The 19450-nt window shown below is 30.6% G+C and overlaps 1 protein-coding gene and 1 long non-coding RNA gene across 2 annotated transcripts; one reads left to right on the top strand and one right to left on the bottom strand.

Moving 5' to 3' along the window:
• Positions 1–581: 581 nt before the first annotated feature.
• On the top strand, positions 582–7569 carry LOC123895623 (probable 1-deoxy-D-xylulose-5-phosphate synthase, chloroplastic). Its single transcript, XM_045946083.1, has 10 exons — positions 582–771; positions 4137–4253; positions 4375–4539; positions 4718–4868; positions 5043–5314; positions 5436–5709; positions 5791–6098; positions 6271–6552; positions 6742–7026; positions 7293–7569. Exons 1-10 carry the CDS (start codon positions 619–621, stop codon positions 7446–7448), a joined length of 2163 nt encoding a protein of 720 aa, XP_045802039.1. The 5' UTR covers positions 582–618; the 3' UTR covers positions 7449–7569.
• LOC123895624 lies at positions 5618–8760 on the bottom strand. Its single transcript, XR_006804443.1, has 2 exons — positions 8252–8760; positions 5618–6523 (listed from the first exon to the last, which is right to left on the bottom strand). It is a non-coding gene; the product is annotated as an uncharacterized LOC123895624 (long non-coding RNA).
• Positions 8761–19450: the final 10690 nt, after the last annotated feature.

The following is a 19450-nucleotide window of genomic DNA, read 5'->3' on the forward strand; positions in this document are numbered from 1 at the left end:
TCAAAAAAAAAAGAAGTAAACACTATTATTCACAGTTTTTTTATTTTATTTTGAGCTAACATTTTATTTCAAAAAAAGTCGGGGACAATATTTTAAAGAAATGTATATAGAAGAAAATTCATCTTAAAGGTGAATAAGTGAAATATTCCGAGTTTGAACTCTGGCTCTGCATATATAGTGCGATGTCCCTATCAACTGAGATAAGTTCACAGGAACAAATTTATTAATTTAATAGTGAAAATATATTTGTGAATATGGTAAAAAAAACTTGTCGAGATAAAACTAAAAGCTATTATCCAGTTATGGAATAGACTTTTCTAAAACATATGACTTTGAATTGAAGTTCTCCCTTCCTTTTTTTTTTATTATTTTATTTTCTGTTGCTTTCTCATGTCAATTTCAATTTTTTTAGTATAATAATAAACCACATGTACATATTTTCTTTTGTTATTTATTTATTTATTTAAGTTAATTATTCAATTAAGTAATTACTAGTTCACACTAACCACTATTAATACACAAATCATTAACATGTACTACATATCCTTCTCCATCTTGTCTTGTCTTGTTTAATAAAACAGTGACACCTTCATTCTCTCTTCAACTAATTGTTCTCTTATGGCTCTAATGCACACATTATCATCATTTCCTGTCCATTTCAACCAAACATCAACACTTTCTCACCCCAAAAGATTAATTCCTCTTGGTGGTTCTAACTATCAATGGGGTGCCTCAAATCTTCACTATCAATTCCATTACAAACTCAACCAGGTTAGGACTAAGATTTTTACTATAAATGTACATTTTAAAGAATTAAAGCTAGAAATTTTTTTTTGAAGCTGTGTATTTAATTTTTTAAAGTTTAATTTTTTTTTCAAACATAAACTACTCACTTGTTAGCAATACCCTTGCTATAATTGTTCGATCACCACAACTTAATCTTATAGTATATGAGTCAAGGAATACCCATGCATGATGCCACTAGGTGAAAAGAGAGAAACTTTGAGCTCAACTATGCCTATTCCATTGAGTCAATGAATACCCTTGCAATAATATTTTTTGTTATATGCAAATATATTGTTTTTAGTGTTGTGCACAACTAGTAACAAAAGGAAATAATAACGAAAAACAAATGATGATGAATACAAGAAGTTTGATAACGGAGTTCTTCGTAGGTACGTCTCCGACCGTAGAATTTGCTACAACTCGTTTCTATTGGATAAATGAATAAATTAGGATTTCAGTTTTACAAGCAGTATTTATAATAATAATATTACGGTCATAAATACCCCTAGCACCCAGAGCTTCGCTCCGCTAGCTCAGCTCCCCGGCCTCCCCTAGCCCTGATATATATATATATATATATATAAGCCATACTCAACAATTAGTCTCTCCAAACATACTATTAATTTATTTTGGTCATAGTTTTTTCTTAATTAATTCATATTGAAGTTAATAATACGCAGAATATTTGATTTTAACTCTAAAAATAATGGGTAAAATTAATATATAATGTTCAATTTTAATAAGAACACATTTTGGTAGAGACTTTTTCTTAGTGAATTTTTTAAGAACTACAGCAAAACATCAAGGACCAAAAATAAAAAGTGGTATATTTGATGATTAAGAATAAAAATTGGCATATTTGTAGGGAATAAAAATGCATTCAAACCAAAATTGAAGGTTTAAATAAATTTTCAGTCTATTTTTTTTTTTAGCATGTAAATATACAATATGTTATTTTATTTCTTGATGTTTTATTTTAGTCAATACAAAAAAAAATCATATTGAAAGTGGTCTCTTTAATTTTCATTTTAGTCTTTATTTTTTGAAGGACTAAAATCAAATATTATACATATTATAGGGGCAAATTATAATATGAATAATTTTTTTATCAACTAAAATAAAATAACAAAAAGTATGTCTATGTGGTATATTTGCTTGACTAAAAATATAAATAATAATCACAGAGAGTAAAAGAAAATTGAATGTTTTTCTTCTTATAAATTAGGAGAGAGGAAGTATATATTTGATCGGGTCCTTTTTATAAGAGACATTTCACTTATTTAGATTATTAAATAATTAATAATTTTTCTTACGCCCATATGTATTGTGATCCAAACCCATTCATAACATCTTGCATGTGATACACTTGGCTTGTTGTATATATCACACTTGTAGTATATGAGTCGAGGAATACCCATGATATGTCATAGGTGAAAAGAGAGAAACTTTGAGCTCAACAATTGTTTTTGTTAAGGAATATCCATGATGTCCACCCAAATTGTTTTTGAGCTATAATATTTTTTTTTAATAAACTAAATTAGTCAATCCAGATTAATATATATATATATATATATATATATATATATATATATATATATATATATATATATATATATATATATATAATATGTTGAATTTTAATAAGAACACATTTTGGTAGAGACTTTTTCTTAGTGAATTTTTTTAAGAATTACAGTAAAACACTGAGGACCAAAAAAAAGGTCGTATATTTGACGATTAAGAATAAAAATTGGCATCCTTCAAAAAAAGAGAATAAAATTTGGCATATTTGTAGGGAATAAAAATGCATTTAAACCAAAGTTGAAGGTTTAAATAAATTTCCAATGATCACTCTATCAAAAAAAAAAAATTAAATTAAATTTCCAGTCTATGTTTTCTTTTTGTTTTTAGCATGTAAATACACAATATGTTATTTTATTTCTTGATTTTTTATTTTAGTCAATACAAAAAAAAACATATTGAAATTGGTCTCTTTAATTTTCATTTTAGTCTTTATTTTGAAGGACTAAATTCAAATATTATACATATAATAGGGGCAAATTATAATATGAATAAATTTTTTATCGATTAAAATAAAATAACAAAAAAGTATGACTAAAAATATAAATAAAAATTATAGAGTAAAAGAAAAATGATTTTCTTTCTTCTTATAAATTAGGAGAGAGGAAGTATATATTTCATCTGATCCTTTTTATAAGAGGCATTTCACTTTTCTAGATTTATTGAATAATTAATGCGTCTGGTCCATATTCATTGAAATTTTTTAGTGATTCTTTGACTTAGCTTCATTGCTCGTATATTCTATAACACTCCCTCCCGCTTTAATTTGCACAGTCATTGTTGTAGTTGCAGTAATTCTTCTTTCGCTTACCCTCGTCCAGCTCTCCTCCTCTGCTTCGCTTTCCTCCATCGCCCAAGCCCCTTGCTTAAAATAATTTAGTACGGAGTAATTAATTGCACACGTTAAATGGTTCATAAGATCCTAACTCAACTGATAAAAAATAAAAATATTAAAATTGTTCGATCGAATGTCATGATCAAGATTCGAACCCCGACTCTCTTATTTGTGTGTATGAGTTTGTAATGATTTTGTGATTTCTTTCTATGTAAAAAGAAAATAAGTACACACTTCAATTGTAGAAAACTTAAAAAAAATAATTCAAGTTCAAAATTCAAACCAAATCCCAACAAATTATTATTATTGACAACAACTCCCTCCGTAATACAATATATGTTACTTTGGTGAAAAAGTTTGTACTACAATATATGTCACTTTATATTACTAATGAAGCATTTAATGCTATTTTTCCTATTATACCCTTAACTATTTATTACTCTCTCTTCTTTCAATTCTTCATTAAACACAATATTTACTTTGGTGGAACAATGCAATGTTTCTCTTCAAACAAATGAATGACATTGTCTCTCATATTTTTAGAGAAGGGAATCAAGTTGCTGACACCCTTGCTTCTCTTGGTTGTAGTTTATCTTCCTACACCTTTTGGCTTGAACCTCCTGATTTTCTTGCTTGCTGCTACCAACTTCTTTTACTTAAAAAAAATAAAAAAAAAATCTTCAATTTATTTTTTCCATACCATAAATGAATGACAATTTTGTAAATCAACTCATAATGTCTCTTTTACATATAACATTAATTACCTTTATTAATAGGTTTAAAAGTGTCAAAAAAGACATACAGTAGTATGGAGGGAATACTATACTAATTGAATTGGAGATCAAATTTGTTTTTGTTTTGCTTCACTATTTTTTGTTTGTTTGTGGAAGTTATTTTATGAAATAAATGCATGGCTTATTCTGAATGTATGTAGGTAAGGAGAAAAACATATGGGATTTATGCATCACTATCAGGAATGGGGGAGAGACCACCAACCCCACTACTGGATACCATAAACTACCCAATTCATATGAAGAATCTCTCTAACAAGGTACTACTATAACTAGCTGTAAAAAATTATTTGAATTCTCTTCAAAATAATTCTTAAATGTTTTTTTTATTTTAATAATTTTAATCATTCATTCATTTTTCTTCTCTCATTTTTCTTGTAGAAATTGAAACAACTTGCGGATGAGTTGCGTTCAGATATTATTTTCAAAGTTTCTGAAACTGGTGGTCATTTAGGATCAAACCTTGGTGTTGTAGAACTCACTATTGCCCTACATTATGTTTTCAATGCTCCTAAAGACAAAATCTTGTGGGATGTTGGTCATCAGGTTGGTTGTTGTTTTCTATTAGTTCTATTATTTAATTCGGTTGGTTAGGAACGTCACAATTTATATGTAGGAGTTGGTGTTTAAATTTCGGACACTTCATTTATCCTGATATAATAAAATATGATGTTTAATTATGAAGTTCGACTAAATATGTCTACGTCTTTGACTAAATATGCAGTGTTATTCACATAAAATTTTGACTGGTAGAAGGAATAAGATGCATACGTTGAGGCAAAAAGATGGATTAAGTGGGTTTACTAAACGCTCTGAAAGTGACTTTGATAGTTTTGGCACTGGTCACAGCTCAACAACAATATCAGCAGGGCTAGGTAAATTGTTTTATTCCTATTTATCTGTTGTTAGGTAGAAATTTCAACATAATTGACATGGAATTTGAAATTTCATCTTTATCCTTTACATCACTGCTTCATATAAACAATGCACAGTTTGTTTTATGATTTGGCTCATTAAATGAAATTTTTACATTTTACTTCGCAAAACAGGAATGGCTGTTGGAAGGGATTTGAAGGGAGAACATAATAATGTAGTGGCAGTTATCGGCGACGGAGCCATGACTGCCGGACAAGCTTATGAAGCCATGAACAATGCTGGTTATCTTAATTCTGATATGATTGTTATTCTGAATGACAATAAACAAGTCTCTCTACCTACTGCTGATCTTGATGGTCCAATACCACCTGTTGGTGCTTTGAGCAAAACTCTTAGTAGATTACAATCAAACAAACATCTTAGAGAACTTAGAGAGGTTGCCAAGGTAAGCATTACAATTCACAACTCTAGCTCTATCATTCTGTATAGTTGGTATTATAGTAGTGGTCATTGTCGTCGAATCACGATGAGAAATCATGGACTATAAACTAACATTATTTATGCAGGGAGTAACTAAACAAATTGGTGAGCCTATGCATGAATTTGCTGCAAAAGTTGATGAATATGCTCTTGACCTAATCAAAGGTTCTGCATCAACACTATTCGAAGATCTTGGATTTCGCTATATTGGTCCTATTGATGGCCATAACATTGATGATCTTGTTGACATTCTCAAACAAGTTAAGAGTCCTAAGAAAACTGGTCCTGTATTAATCCATGTTGTCACTGAAAAAGGCCTAGGATATCCATATGCAGAAAAAGCAGCAGACAAGTACCATGGTAAAATAAGCATTAACATTACAAATTAATCTTTGACTTGCTATATTCATGAAAGATATCTAACATTGTTTAGTTTTGCAGGAGTTGCCAAGTTTGATTATGCTACTGGAAAACAGTTCAAGACCAAGGCTCCAACGCCGTTACTCACAACATGCTTTGCTGATGCTTTGATCGCTGAAGCTGAAGTAGACAAAAACATTGTTGGAATCCATGCTGCAATGGGAGGTGGAACCGGCATGAATCACTTCCTTCGCCGTTTCCCTACAAGATGTTTCGATGTAGGGATAGCAGAACAACATGCTGTTACATTTGCTGCAGGTTTAGCTTGTGAAGGTCTTAAGCCTTTTTGCACAATTTACTCATCCTTCTTGCAGAGAGCTTATGACCAGGTAGTATAATTTAGTTAATACTCCGTATAATAAGGCAATGCAGCATATAATTACTTTTCACGTGCAATCACACCAGTACTAATGCCTTAATCACCGAAATCCATATAGAATATTGTATAACATCGACTTTTGTAAATAATGCTCTAAGTATATATTTCGTGTCCATTCGAAGGTGGTGCATGATGTGGATCTACAGAAGCTGCCTGTAAGATTTGTGATTGACAAAGCTGGATTTGTTGGAGAAGATGGTCCAACACATTGTGGTTCTTTTGATGTCACCTATATGGCATGTCTACCTAACATGGTGGTGATGGCTCCTTCCGACGAAGCAGAGATTATCCACATGGTTGCAACTGCGGTTGCAATTAATGATCAACCTAGTTGTTTCCGATTTCCAAGGGCGAATGGAATTGGTGTTGAACTACCTACAGGGAATAAAGGCATTCCTCTCGAGGTGAGTTAGAATTATAGCCACAATTATACACTTACAAAAATGAATATGAAGAAATTCTAGCAACATACTCTATAACACATCATTTTCAACACAAGTACTTTAAAATAGCATGTTAGCATTTATATGTTTCTAGCAACAATTTTGACGAATGAAGTTAACATTTAATTATATGTTTTGACATGTTAACAGATTGGAAAAGGTAGGATATTGATTGAAGGTGAAAGAGTGGCCCTTTTGGGCTTTGGAACAGCTGTTCAGAACTGTGTCACGGCAGCTTCCCTGTTGGAACGTCACGGCTTGCATGTAACAGTGGCCGATGCTCGTTTCTGCAAGCCGTTGGATCGTTCCCTCATTCGCAGCCTAGCCAAATCACATGAGGTATTGATCACTGTGGAAGAAGGATCAATAGGAGGATTTGGTTCTCATGTTGCTCAATTCATGGCCCTTGATGGTCTTCTTGATGGAAAATTGAAGGTATATAATCCTTGTGGTAAAGTTTGATTTTAATATACTTTAAGCCAAAAAAAGTTTGACATTATCAACGAATCAAAATCAATCGTTTGTGTGACTTTGGAAGCATCATGATTAAAGTCAAAAGTTCAAATTAATCTGACAGTTATGATTGATTGACGGTGTAATTTTTATTACACTGACGGTGTATATGATTTAAACTCAATATTCTATAATAGTAGTAACATATAGTTGATGAAAAATGAAATGTGTTTGATATTATGATGCAGTGGAGGCCAATGGTTTTTCCTGATATATATATTGAGCATGGTTCACCTAATGAGCAATTAGCTGAAGCTGGTCTAACATCATCTCACATAGCAGCAACAGTATTCAACATACTTGGACAAACAAGAAAGGCGCTAGAAGTCATGATTGTGACATAAAAGAAATGAACATGGATTCAATTTTGTTCATTTCCCTCAAAGTTCAAAATAATTAATATGTAATACTAGAACTTTGACCCATGTAACAATAAAAAATAAAATACAAAAATCTTATGTCTTTTAGGTGCATGTTCAAAGTGAATCTTATGTCTTTTCACAATTTTATGCCATATAACTATTTTTACCTTTAAAACTAATCAAAATTCATAATTAACATTTTGCAAAAAGTATATTTGTCTGCATATTTCCAACAAAATTATAAATATTTATTAACTACATCTAAATTTTAAAAACATTTGCTTTCAATTTTGATTACTAAACTATAACTTCAAAAAATATCATCGTAACGTTACGACTCGTAGCACGAATGTATTACTAGTTTCCACATGATAAAAGCAATAAACACAATCAATTGATTAGGGAATTTGTTCAAGTTTTTGAGATTGTAGGTGTACCATGTGCAGTTGTATTATCTTTTGCCACCCACATTCTGCAAGAACACTTGCATCATATCCAAACCATAACGTGTAAGTTGGTGGGACAACATTATGACTCTGATTAGATAAACATTTCAATTTACAACTTATGAATATGCTATAACAATTTTTGTAAATTGTCTCCAACAGTCTCACAAATGATTATACTAATAGATAAATACACTTTGGATTGCATCAAGGAATCTAGAAATAGCCAAAATTAGCATCATAGCTGACACATTTTAACAGCCTACTTTGAATTTCATATAATAATAATAATAATAATACTTATAAATAGTTTCTACTTTGAATTTCATAGGAACTTACAGGAAGTGGGAGGCAGAAGACTCATCCCCCTTGCATTTGCAACTTTGGCATAAATGATTTGATAATATGACACCAGCAGCAAACATCTCTATGCCATGAGTTGGATGCTCATTTGCATGCAACTACCATTCATCATACCAAGACTACTGAGATTGTATTGTGGGAATCTGAAGGAACTTGGTTGGCTTATGTTTTTATGGATGTAGCTAGGACTTAAGGATACTATTTTATAGTTTAATTTCATTTCATATACATACATTGATTGTTTCTACCAATAAAAGATCACATGACATCACAAATAAGCAGACTAGTAACTTAATTTCTTAGACTAGTTACAATGGTTAGGTTTAAACCCCAAAAGATGAGTTGAAATGTTGCAATGGTGGGTTTAATTTTGGGGTTGAATTAGTTGGAGGAGAGAGGGGTTGAAAAAAATTCAACCGGTTGAATGAGAGAAAAGTGAGAAAGTGGGTTGAATGAGGAGAGTGGGAAAGTGGGAGAGTGGGAAAGTGAATGAGACATGTGGCGCGAGCTGATAAGTCTCCTCTAGCAAGTGTGGTGCACTTGCTTAAGAGGGGAGTGAGTCTTGATTTTCTGATTTTTTTTTTTAAAATGTATATACATGTGTCATATTTTGATTGGGTGTGTATATTTTTATTTATTCTAATACTTTCAAGACAATTATTGCATAGTATATTTTTTTCAATTTTGTTTAATACCAAAATTCATAATTTTAAAAACTCTATAAATAGAGTTATGGTTTGATATACTTTTAACATAAAAAAAAATTCATTTTTACACTTCTTTCTCTAGTTTTTCCTCGTGCAATGGATCAAAATAAAAAATTATTGTCATTTTTAGTTGATAAATTAAGGAAGAATAATAATTTTAAATATTAAATATATAAAAATTAAAATATTCATTATTTAAAAAAATATAAATAATTATTATTATTATACAAAATTAAATAATATAAATAAAGAATAGAGACTGTGTGGTATATGAAAGTGAGTTGGAAGAGAGAGTATTTGGTTTAAACTAAACCATTATAGGAGTAAAAATTGAATGATAGTTTGATTGTTATGTGAAAAAGAGAGAAAATAATATGGAGGATTGAGAAGTAAAAAATGTGAGGTTTAAACCTTAAACCATCGTTGATAAGATAACCATGGGTTTGTCCTTGTCCATTGTCTGTTACTTCTGTTTTTGTGTGCCATTTCAGATGAGGATGGGTCCCTAATACTACAACCGTATGTAGCTCAATTATTACTCTGTTTTTGTGTACAATTTCACATGAGATTTTTTAAGAGTGCAGTTTAGGACTTTATTGTAACACTAATATCTGTTTTTTGTTGTAGACACAATGATATATAACACATAAAGAAAACAAAACTTTTTTTTTACAAGTCAAAATGAAATATATATATATATATATATATATATATATATATATATATATATATATACTAAAGCAAATAGTCTACGCAACACAAGACGTGTCAAGAGAGACTAAGAAATGTTACAATAGAGTCAAAACACAAGAACCAAAAGAAACTAAACAAGACCTAAACAAGTCATAGGACTAGGCCACCAACTATGGCAGTTCAAAGCTAAAGTATTACTCGTCGCTTTCAACCACCTATAAGAAAAAGTCTTGATCTTGTCCAACATATGATGCACCGAACATGGTGAGCCTCTGAATAATCTGTGGTTTCTTTCGGTCCACACAACCCACACACAAGCGAGCCATATGAGCTGCATGAAAGAACGTCGTGCACGAAGACCACCTACTAAAACTGTAAACTGAACAAAATGATCTACAAGATTCTGAGCAATCACCAAAGAAGAGCCAATACATGAGCTAATAAGAGACCAAAGTGTGTATCATAGAGAAATTTATTTGGTGTATTAAAGAATTTGATGTATATTTGTATGAATTATTTGCAAGTTGCTGATAAGGAAATGAAATACCAAATAACTAATAGACAACTAGCATAATACATTGCAGCGTTGCCACGAATTTAATTTTGATTTAGACTTTTTTATTGAGATAATGTAAAAAAAAAAATATTAATGACTTAATTAGTCTATTGGTCCATTAAAGACATTTTAGGTTTTACAATGGTCCCTTAAAGAAAAAAAAGTCCGGATTGGTCCCTTAAAGACATATATTTTTGTCATATTGGTCCTTTCCGTTAAATTTTAACTCCAAATATAACAAAAAATTTCAATGGTTAAAATTTTAAAAATTAATAAGGTTTTTGGTGGACCACTTACACTTAATGACATCCACAATCCAGTCTACTAAAACTAACGTTTTTTGTAAAAAATTGACGGAAAGGACCAATTGAGAAACGAATGTGTCTTTAAGGGACCAATCATGACCTTTTTTTCTTTAAGGGACCATTGTAAAACCTAAAATATCTTTAAGGGACCAAAAGACTAATTAACTCTATATTAATAGAGTAAATTATAATATGTTGAATATTATAAATGCGAAATTAGTTTCGTTATAGAATAACTCGACAGTGCAAGATTTAGCAGAGAACGGGCCCTTACCGTTCCGTATTTAAAATTTGAATTTTTCCCGTACTCATCCCCGCATCTAGTTAGATTGACTTTTCCTCTTATATAAATAATCTCTATTTTTGTGAAGCACCAGCGTCACGATTAAAATAAGAAGAATAAAATGTGTCAATAAACGGGCTTCACCATCTCAAAAGGTAAGAAATATGTTGGGTACATTTCTCCGATCAAGTGTGCTAGTTAATTTTTTTGAAATTAATTGATATTAACGATAGTGTAAAATATTTTTAAATATGCATTCGATGACATTATATTTATAAGACTCATACACATCTTTCGTGACCGTAATTGCCTTTTCATTTTTATACTATTCCACCTACCCATGTTTTCTGCTCAAATGGAAGATCTAATGCTGAATAATACACGTTGTAAACATTGAGGATGATGTCGGCAGGTGACAAAATCATTGTAGCTTCTCTACATAGACGACAAAACTAGTGTTTGTTTGTTACTTCTTCATCTAGATCTGACACATATGAACACATGATTTTATACCAATAATTATGTACTACTACTACTAATATATCTTGCAATGAACATTCAAGAGAGGTTTCTAAATAGCAGCATATCTTATCAATCTGGCACACTAATATTTAAGTGCAGCATATAATGTTTAAGGATACACTTAATATCAATTTAAAAAGAGAAACAACATAAGCAAATATTGTAATGACAACACATAAACAACCATTATCTCCATTACTTTCCCGTCACTAATCAGTCTTTAATGTGATATCATGCGTCGGCATATCCTAGGATGTATTGCAATAAACAACACTAAGAATAACTTTACCAAATCCATAATTTAACCAACAATGAATCGGTTTAAGTGGTAAGGTTTTTGGTCCCCTTAAATATATGGTCGGGAATTCAATTTCTAACTTATGAAGAAAATTTGCTTGGAGGGAAGAGAACATACCTTATATGCTCCACAGATTTTCCGACGATGATTAATCATTATTAATAATGATGAAAATTTCGTACCAATATCATAAAGTTAAAAAAAAATAAAAAATATGTAAGTAAACTCTTTCTTTGGCCCACCAACAACCCACCACTATTGGGAGATGAAATCTAAGTGGAAATTTTCAAGACGCAAAATAGAGTGGATTGATGAACTTAAACCCATGGTCAATATGAAATGTCAATCAAATTCATAACCAAAACCAACCAATAGAGAAAGAGATAATGGTTGGAGAGAGATAAAGTCCACAGTTACTAGTAGTTGACAAACTCACTTTTATAAGTCAAATTTGTAAAGATTCAGTTAAATTTTAAGATTCTTTTTTCTTACTATCTCTTAAAAAATTAGGGATATAATAACGATATTTATTATCCAAGAACAACGAGAATAAATCACATAAATACACATATAAATTTGTATATGTGATTTATTTTCATTCATTGTTAGATATCATACATATCAGATACCTGACACACCTTCAATAAGAGTAGCAAATAACACATGTGCAATTGCAACAGATCTACCGACGACATGGTGTCACAAAACAGGACACCCAACATTACACAATTATAAATCATATAATTGCATCATACAATCACTCTATTCCATTTACAAAAATTCAATAAGCATAATTGACAAGTTTAAAGAAGAAATGAATGATATGGATGTATCATGCTCATCTTTGTTGCTTATTGAAGACAGTGCAGATTCTGAAGGTGACTCTGTTGGCTTCTTTACTCTATACCAAGCTGCTAACATTGGTCACAAGGAAGATGATGCTGAATCATGTACCTATGAACATGACATAGATGATGGTATATGTAGCTTGATTAAGGAAGATGAAGATAATAAAGGGTCAGGTGAATTTTGTTGCGACGAAGAATGGTCTTCTTCATCACCTTTACTTGATGATGATGATGATGATGATGATGATGATGATGAAGAAACAAGAATGGTTAATGTTAATTTGAATGATGTTGATGATAAACTATTTTGGGAGATATGCATGGAAGTAGGGTACCCGTAACATTATGTTATGCTGTCAAATTTGTTTGGACCTTATTCACCATACATGTTCATTTTTCTTGTCCATTTTGCTGATATGTCTTACCATCTGTTTCATTTTAAGGTATTGTTTGTTTTAAGAAACATTTTTTGAAATTTTGATTGAGAATATGTACTACTACAAATTGGAGTGTGATGAAAGTAAAGCTTGAAAAAACATTAAGATATGTGTCAAAAAATTAATTACAGAAATTGCTCTATTAGTAGTCTAATGAAGCTTCTTTTGTTTGGCTAAATGATAAATATCACAAATGCAATCTTTATTAACTGAGGGTGAGATGAGTAGCTTAATTTGTGAATTGAACCGGAAGAGTTAAGTTATAGAGTTGGAGGTCTAATAAATATTAAGAATTATATGCATAAGTAATTTAGCTATGAGTATATACATGAATAGCGGATGAATATTGATCTTCACGAGTGTTTTCAATAATGAAGATTGGGTTTTCTAGTCTCTGGTGTTCCTTGTTACCGTTTCTCTCTAAATTTTGTGCCACAATTGCCTTAAATTGCACCACGATTTGTATTTTTTTCATGTGGCAGTGAAAATCGTGCCACGATTTTTCCAGAATTTTCACTTTTCACAGCGGTTAAAAATCGTGCCACGATTTGTTGAAATCGTGGCGCGATTTTTCCAAATTTTTTTTCTGTTTTATCTTCAAACTCTTTGTGATGTCTCTTAGTCTTGCTAAAATATTTTCTTTATCATATAAATACACCTAAAAACTTACAAAAATACTATAAAATTACTACTAATTAAAAATCGCATGACATAATGTCGTCGAGCATCATCACCAAGCCATGATCATGATTTCCTGTAGTTAAGCTTCCATACGATAATAAATATCAGCCGTTGTTTTGAGATCAGACGATCTAGATTGCACAGTCAAATTATCTTATACTGAGAATTTTGAATTATATGCATAGATTGTCAGCGAACAAACACAAAGACACAGTTAAAATCATTTGTGACTCTTAGCAGAAGTTAAGTTTTGGATGAAATGTGGCAGATAAAGCACATTTAGTGAGAATAATTAAATTGGTGACATGCACAACATACATCACCAATGATTTGATGTAATATACATTAATTGTAAAAAAGCTGCAATATTGAATATATATATATATATATATATATATATATATATATATTAGTATTAAATAAATCTTCCGTCTCTAAAAATATTGTAAATTTTGATTTTAGTCTCAAAAAATAAAAATCAGGATGTTTCATCTTCTGAGAAAAAAATTGTTTTATTTTTGGTATGTAATGACCAATTTATTTTCATATTAAAATTAAGATTATGATTCTTCTATATTCGAGATGTGACTACGTCAGTTATGTACATCTATTATCTCAAATATCTGTATATCTATATAATGTTAAAAAAATTGTGTAGAACATATCAAAGTTATGTTGACTAAAATATTAGAAGGACAAAAATATTCAGTTTGTATACATTATTCTCAAAATATTACTTTTACGTTGTATTTTGTATTTATGAGAATTAAATCACACAAAAAATTGTCCAATAAATGTAGCTCAAATCGTAGCTACCAGAAATATTATTGGAGTGGCCGGAATTTGAACTCCAAATTCCACGTTTCTTCACATTTAAATGTGCGAGTTTTATCATTTAGACTTGACAAAAAAAAACACAAATAATTAATAAAGAAAAATAGTCAATTCAACTGTACATGAGTGAGAAGAGAATTAAATAAATAGAAAGAATAAGAAAAGGGAAAGAAAAATTTAAGGAAAATATGAACCGGAAAAATGAAATAATCACAAAATTAAGAAAAGTCAAAAGTATTGTAGAAGATAATTTACCAAATATGATATTAAAGGAAACAAAAGCATAAGTGACTACAAAATCAAGAGTAAGTAAGATGAAAGCAAATAGGAAACAGCATGACAATGTTTGGAAGGGGTCACAGCTATAAGCCTATATGCATTAATTATGCATGAGACCATCTTGGTTGAATCCATGTACCATTTAGCAGTTCTCTCGTATGATGAAAATTCACCACTTCATCATTTTTGAATGTGTGGTAGTTATTTGTTTCTAAAGAATAAAACACAACACTCTTACCATAAAATCTATTAAAATAGATTTTGTTTTCCATTCCAGGAATGTTTGCCACCGCAGAAAAGGATGTTTTGCCAACAAAAAGCATATGATTTTTCAGACTTTTAACTTCCATCCATGTCATTGTATCCTCATTCAACTTGAACACTTGAACTCCTTTTGCAAAGTCTCTCTCAAATACCGACAATAGATTGCCATCACATTCAACTAGAAAGTTGTTGAAGTGGCTGCTACATGGAGCTTGAAGTTTCTCAAGTACTTTCCAACTTATTTCTTCTCTTGTTACTTCTATAACTCCTAACTTTCCTGTTACACTTAGAAAATAAAATAATCCATTATGAAAAGCAGGACTTATGTTATAGAGAGAAAAATCCTTGTCTTTATATCTTATCAAGTAAAGATCGTCTAAGTCTTCCCTGAGGAGATGTACATATGCTCTCGTATAGTCAGCTGATTTTTTATTCAACTCGACAGTCACACATTTAGAAGAGGTTGGGGAATGTGACATGCCAAAACACCTTATATTAATTATTTGTTTATTCCCAAATGGAAGTGGTAGCACTTCTTTTGTAAATGGGTTGAAGAAAACTTGAAAACTTTTGTTAACGGCCACCAGTAATAGCCAACCATCTTTTGAATAACAAATTTCTGAATCCAAGTTCCAATGTTGACCTTCAGGAAAATTTATGATGTTTTTGTACTCGAGACCATGCTTCGGGTGCACAAAAGTGAAGACTTTGTCCTTCTCTAAGAACACAAATAAAGGACACATTGAGAGATCGTCAAACCTTGACAACATGGAAGAAGAAGAAGAAGATGACCTCGATTGAATTGGTGGTGCCGCTAGACGAAAGATTTTATTGGTTGCTCGAAAATGCAAATAATCAAGCACATCGTCAATATATTTTGCAATCACTTCAACCATGTCTGGAGGAAGTGCAAATTCATTATAAGCTTTATCCCCTACATCCTTTAAAAAGACTACATCACATATACTTTTTTTTTCTCCGATTTGATAAACTTTTCTTATTTCTTTTTTGAGTGTATCAGTCATCCTATAAAACATATATATATCATTTCAGTGTATTAAAAACACAATCAAATCAAAAATAGTCCTTATATATAGGACCAACATATTTTTCAAACAAATGCGTCAAAAAAGTTAAAGTACCTGGTCTCTAGCTTGAACCATCTTGGGTAAATCTGATTTTTTGATAAATTGGAGAAAAGTTGAGAAGTTGTAAGACTTTTGTCTTCAATATTGTAAATATAGACAAAATTGCAGTTCTTTAAGGCAATATAGACGCGACCTCCTTCTGTTTCTGGATTGATTGCTTGGCAAGCAAATGCCGAGTCATAACAGGATATAAAGAACACTTTATCCTTGATGTTTTCCACCTTTTCCCACACTCTTTGAGAACAATCAAATTTGTAAACAAAAACTGCAACAACCCTATCTAGTGCATGCAAAACTTCTATTCGAAATAGTACATTGTCGAATCCAATCAATTTACTTATAATTTGCTCAAAACCACTAATAATAGGTCGTATATATTTTACCATAAAATCTGATGTGCAATTTATTGAAAAGCCATTAGGTTTAAGTTTTTCAATTACTACAATAATAAATCCAAGTGAAGTCCTCATTCCTGCATACAAGCAACCATTGCAGTAAACAGGGTCTTCAAAAAAGGCACGTTTTCCACTTGAAGGGGCATTACCCTTCTTGGCTAAAACGCTCACAATTTTGTCATAAGAACACACTTTAGTCCATTTACATCGCTTATCTCCAAGTTGATAGTAGAATATTGAAGGGCAATTTGATGAAATTAAAAAAATGGAGCATATCTCATCATTTGTGGTTGGAGGGGATGACAAAATCCAATTACATGAACTAATGCAATCGTGATTTAGGGATGGAAGCATGATTTTCTTAAGGTTAAGTGGGTTCCAAAGAAACAAGCTACTAACACAATTTGATTTCAATTGTTTCCAAAGTAACCAACCATGTTGATGTTGGACAAGAAATGGCCTTAACAATGATTTCCTCCAATTATTTGGAATCTTTCTAGAGTAGGTTTTGGTTGGATCTGATATGCTGCAAAACTTTAGATTTTTTTGAAGATATTGATATTTACCTGAAGAGTACATAAGCCAAGGTTTTTTCTCTCCTTCCATGGCACCTCTCTCTTGCTGTGTGATACAAGGAAGTAAAATAATTTCATGATTTATGTTTGGGTAAGACGATGTAAAAGTGAGTTCAACAATAATATTATTTCTAGAGAGAACAAACATCTTAAAACTAGGATTGACTTTTTTTTTTTTTTAGCTTATGCAAAACAACTTATGCAACTAAGTGTTAATTTATAAGTTCTTGCTAAAGAAAATTTGTATTTTTATAAGCTAAACAACTTTCACAAATTTATATATAATAATACATAAAAACTTATTTATTTGCTTAAGTTGTTTTAAATCACCTAAAAAATAAGTTAAACCAAACTTCCCATAAACCTAATACCAAGATTTAAGGTTCAACTAATCTTCAAAATAGCAATAACTAAAAAGCAAACAAAGGTACAAAATAGTGTGTATGTTGGCAATACCTTTAACATATATGGAATTAATCTCTCTGCTCTTGCAAATCTGTTTAAGAAAATAGGAACTAATTACTTCATTAGTCAAACAAAAACTACGTACTAGAGCATAGAACACAACAAAATTATTGGCACTAAGTTGAGAAAATAAAAGTCAAGGAATCAACCATGATACAACATAGATTATTACCACGCAGCAAAAGAAAGAAACGCACCAAAACTTGGTTGATTAGATAACACAACCAAACCCTAGTTTCTGCTACTATCAAGGATACATATATTTAAGAAAAGAAAAAAAAAAAAAAAAGGATACATATATTTGTACGGAATAACTGCAGAGATTTTGAAGGAAAAAAAAACTACATCATCTCCATTGTAAAAAGATATGAAAAATAGCGTTAATTTAGTTGCTTGTTGGTTTTTTTTTTTTTTTTTTTCCTTTTAACATAGTATCCGGCCAACTGGACCCTCTTAATTTAGTTTGACGGTCAGTTATGACATTAAGTGATTATAACTTTCTTCCGATCGTAGTTGCGAATGATTGAATCGTAGTCCTCTCTACCATGTCTCGCGCTAATCACCACTGAATCAATTAAAGATAGGTAGTATAATAAACGTGATATGTGTGTGTTTGATTTTATTCTCATAAAAATTGATTTCCAATGAAATTTGTTTTATAAAATTAAGGGTTAAATTGTGTCAAAAAAAAATTAAGGGTTAAATATGGTTTTAATTTCTATAAAAATTACTAAATTTTGTTTTTGGTCCTATAGAAAAATATGTTTTAGTCCCTGCGAAATTTTTATATATTCAGTTTTATTTCTGTTAATTTTAAAAATTGGTTCGTGTTCAAAAAATAATAATTTAAAATTGGTTAATTATTTTTAAATTTTTGAATAATTTTTTTTGTACATATTTTTTTTTTTTTTTTTTTTTTAAAAAGTTGATGGTTTATAAGTACCACCAACTTATTTACAAAGAAAATACTACAATTGCTGCTGCCAAGGATCGAACCCCTGACCAACAGCCTACACCCGCTCAGTCAGCAAGTGCCAACTGAGCTACCCCACCCACCCAAAATCAAAGAAAGTAAATGTTAAGATTTTAGAACAATTTTACATTAAAAAAAAAAAAAACACTAGAAAAAGTTGATCTTAACAAACTTTATAATTTTTTAAAATGAGAAGAATTAATTATGATTTTTTTAAATTTCAAAAGATAAAGACAAAAGTAACGAAATCTCAACATAAAAATCAAAGTTTGAGTTTTTTTTCTTCGAAGAACTTTTTATAATGTTCTTAACATGTCTGCGAAATAATCATTCAAAATCACGCATTGATTTAACAATATGAACTAAAACTGCGTGCATAATAATTGTATAGGAACCAAAATATGTCACTTTTTCACAGGGGCAAAAACAAAATTTGATAATTTTATAGGGACTAAAAATATATTTTACCCTAAAATTAATAACAAAAACTCTTTTTTTTTTTTTAATCAACCAAAGAGTCACGTATATTAAATTAAAAGACACTCTCCATTAGCACAAGATTTGCACAATGAAGAGCTTAGACAAAAGTCAAATTTACAACGAGAACACCCAAAAAAAGAAATGAGACAACGCCTTAAAAGAAGCACGACATGTTGCCCCTAAACAAATTAAGGGATTTGCATCCGACATGTAAAAAGAACAATCAAAATTCTTGAAGCGTGTTATAAACCACCACCACACTTGTAATTATTAATGACCAAAACTCAAATAGGAGAAGGTAACACTTTTGCAACTTGGGGTAGTTTAAATTCAACTCATCGTTTCTTTGATAAAATATAGGTAGGTATGTCAATTTACATTTGTTATAACGAAAATTTCTGTGGGGAATATTTGTTTGAAGCTTCACTTTCG

This window comes from Trifolium pratense, linkage group LG7, assembly GCF_020283565.1.
Source record: "Trifolium pratense cultivar HEN17-A07 linkage group LG7, ARS_RC_1.1, whole genome shotgun sequence".
Classification (NCBI taxonomy): Eukaryota; Viridiplantae; Streptophyta; class Magnoliopsida; order Fabales; family Fabaceae; genus Trifolium; species Trifolium pratense.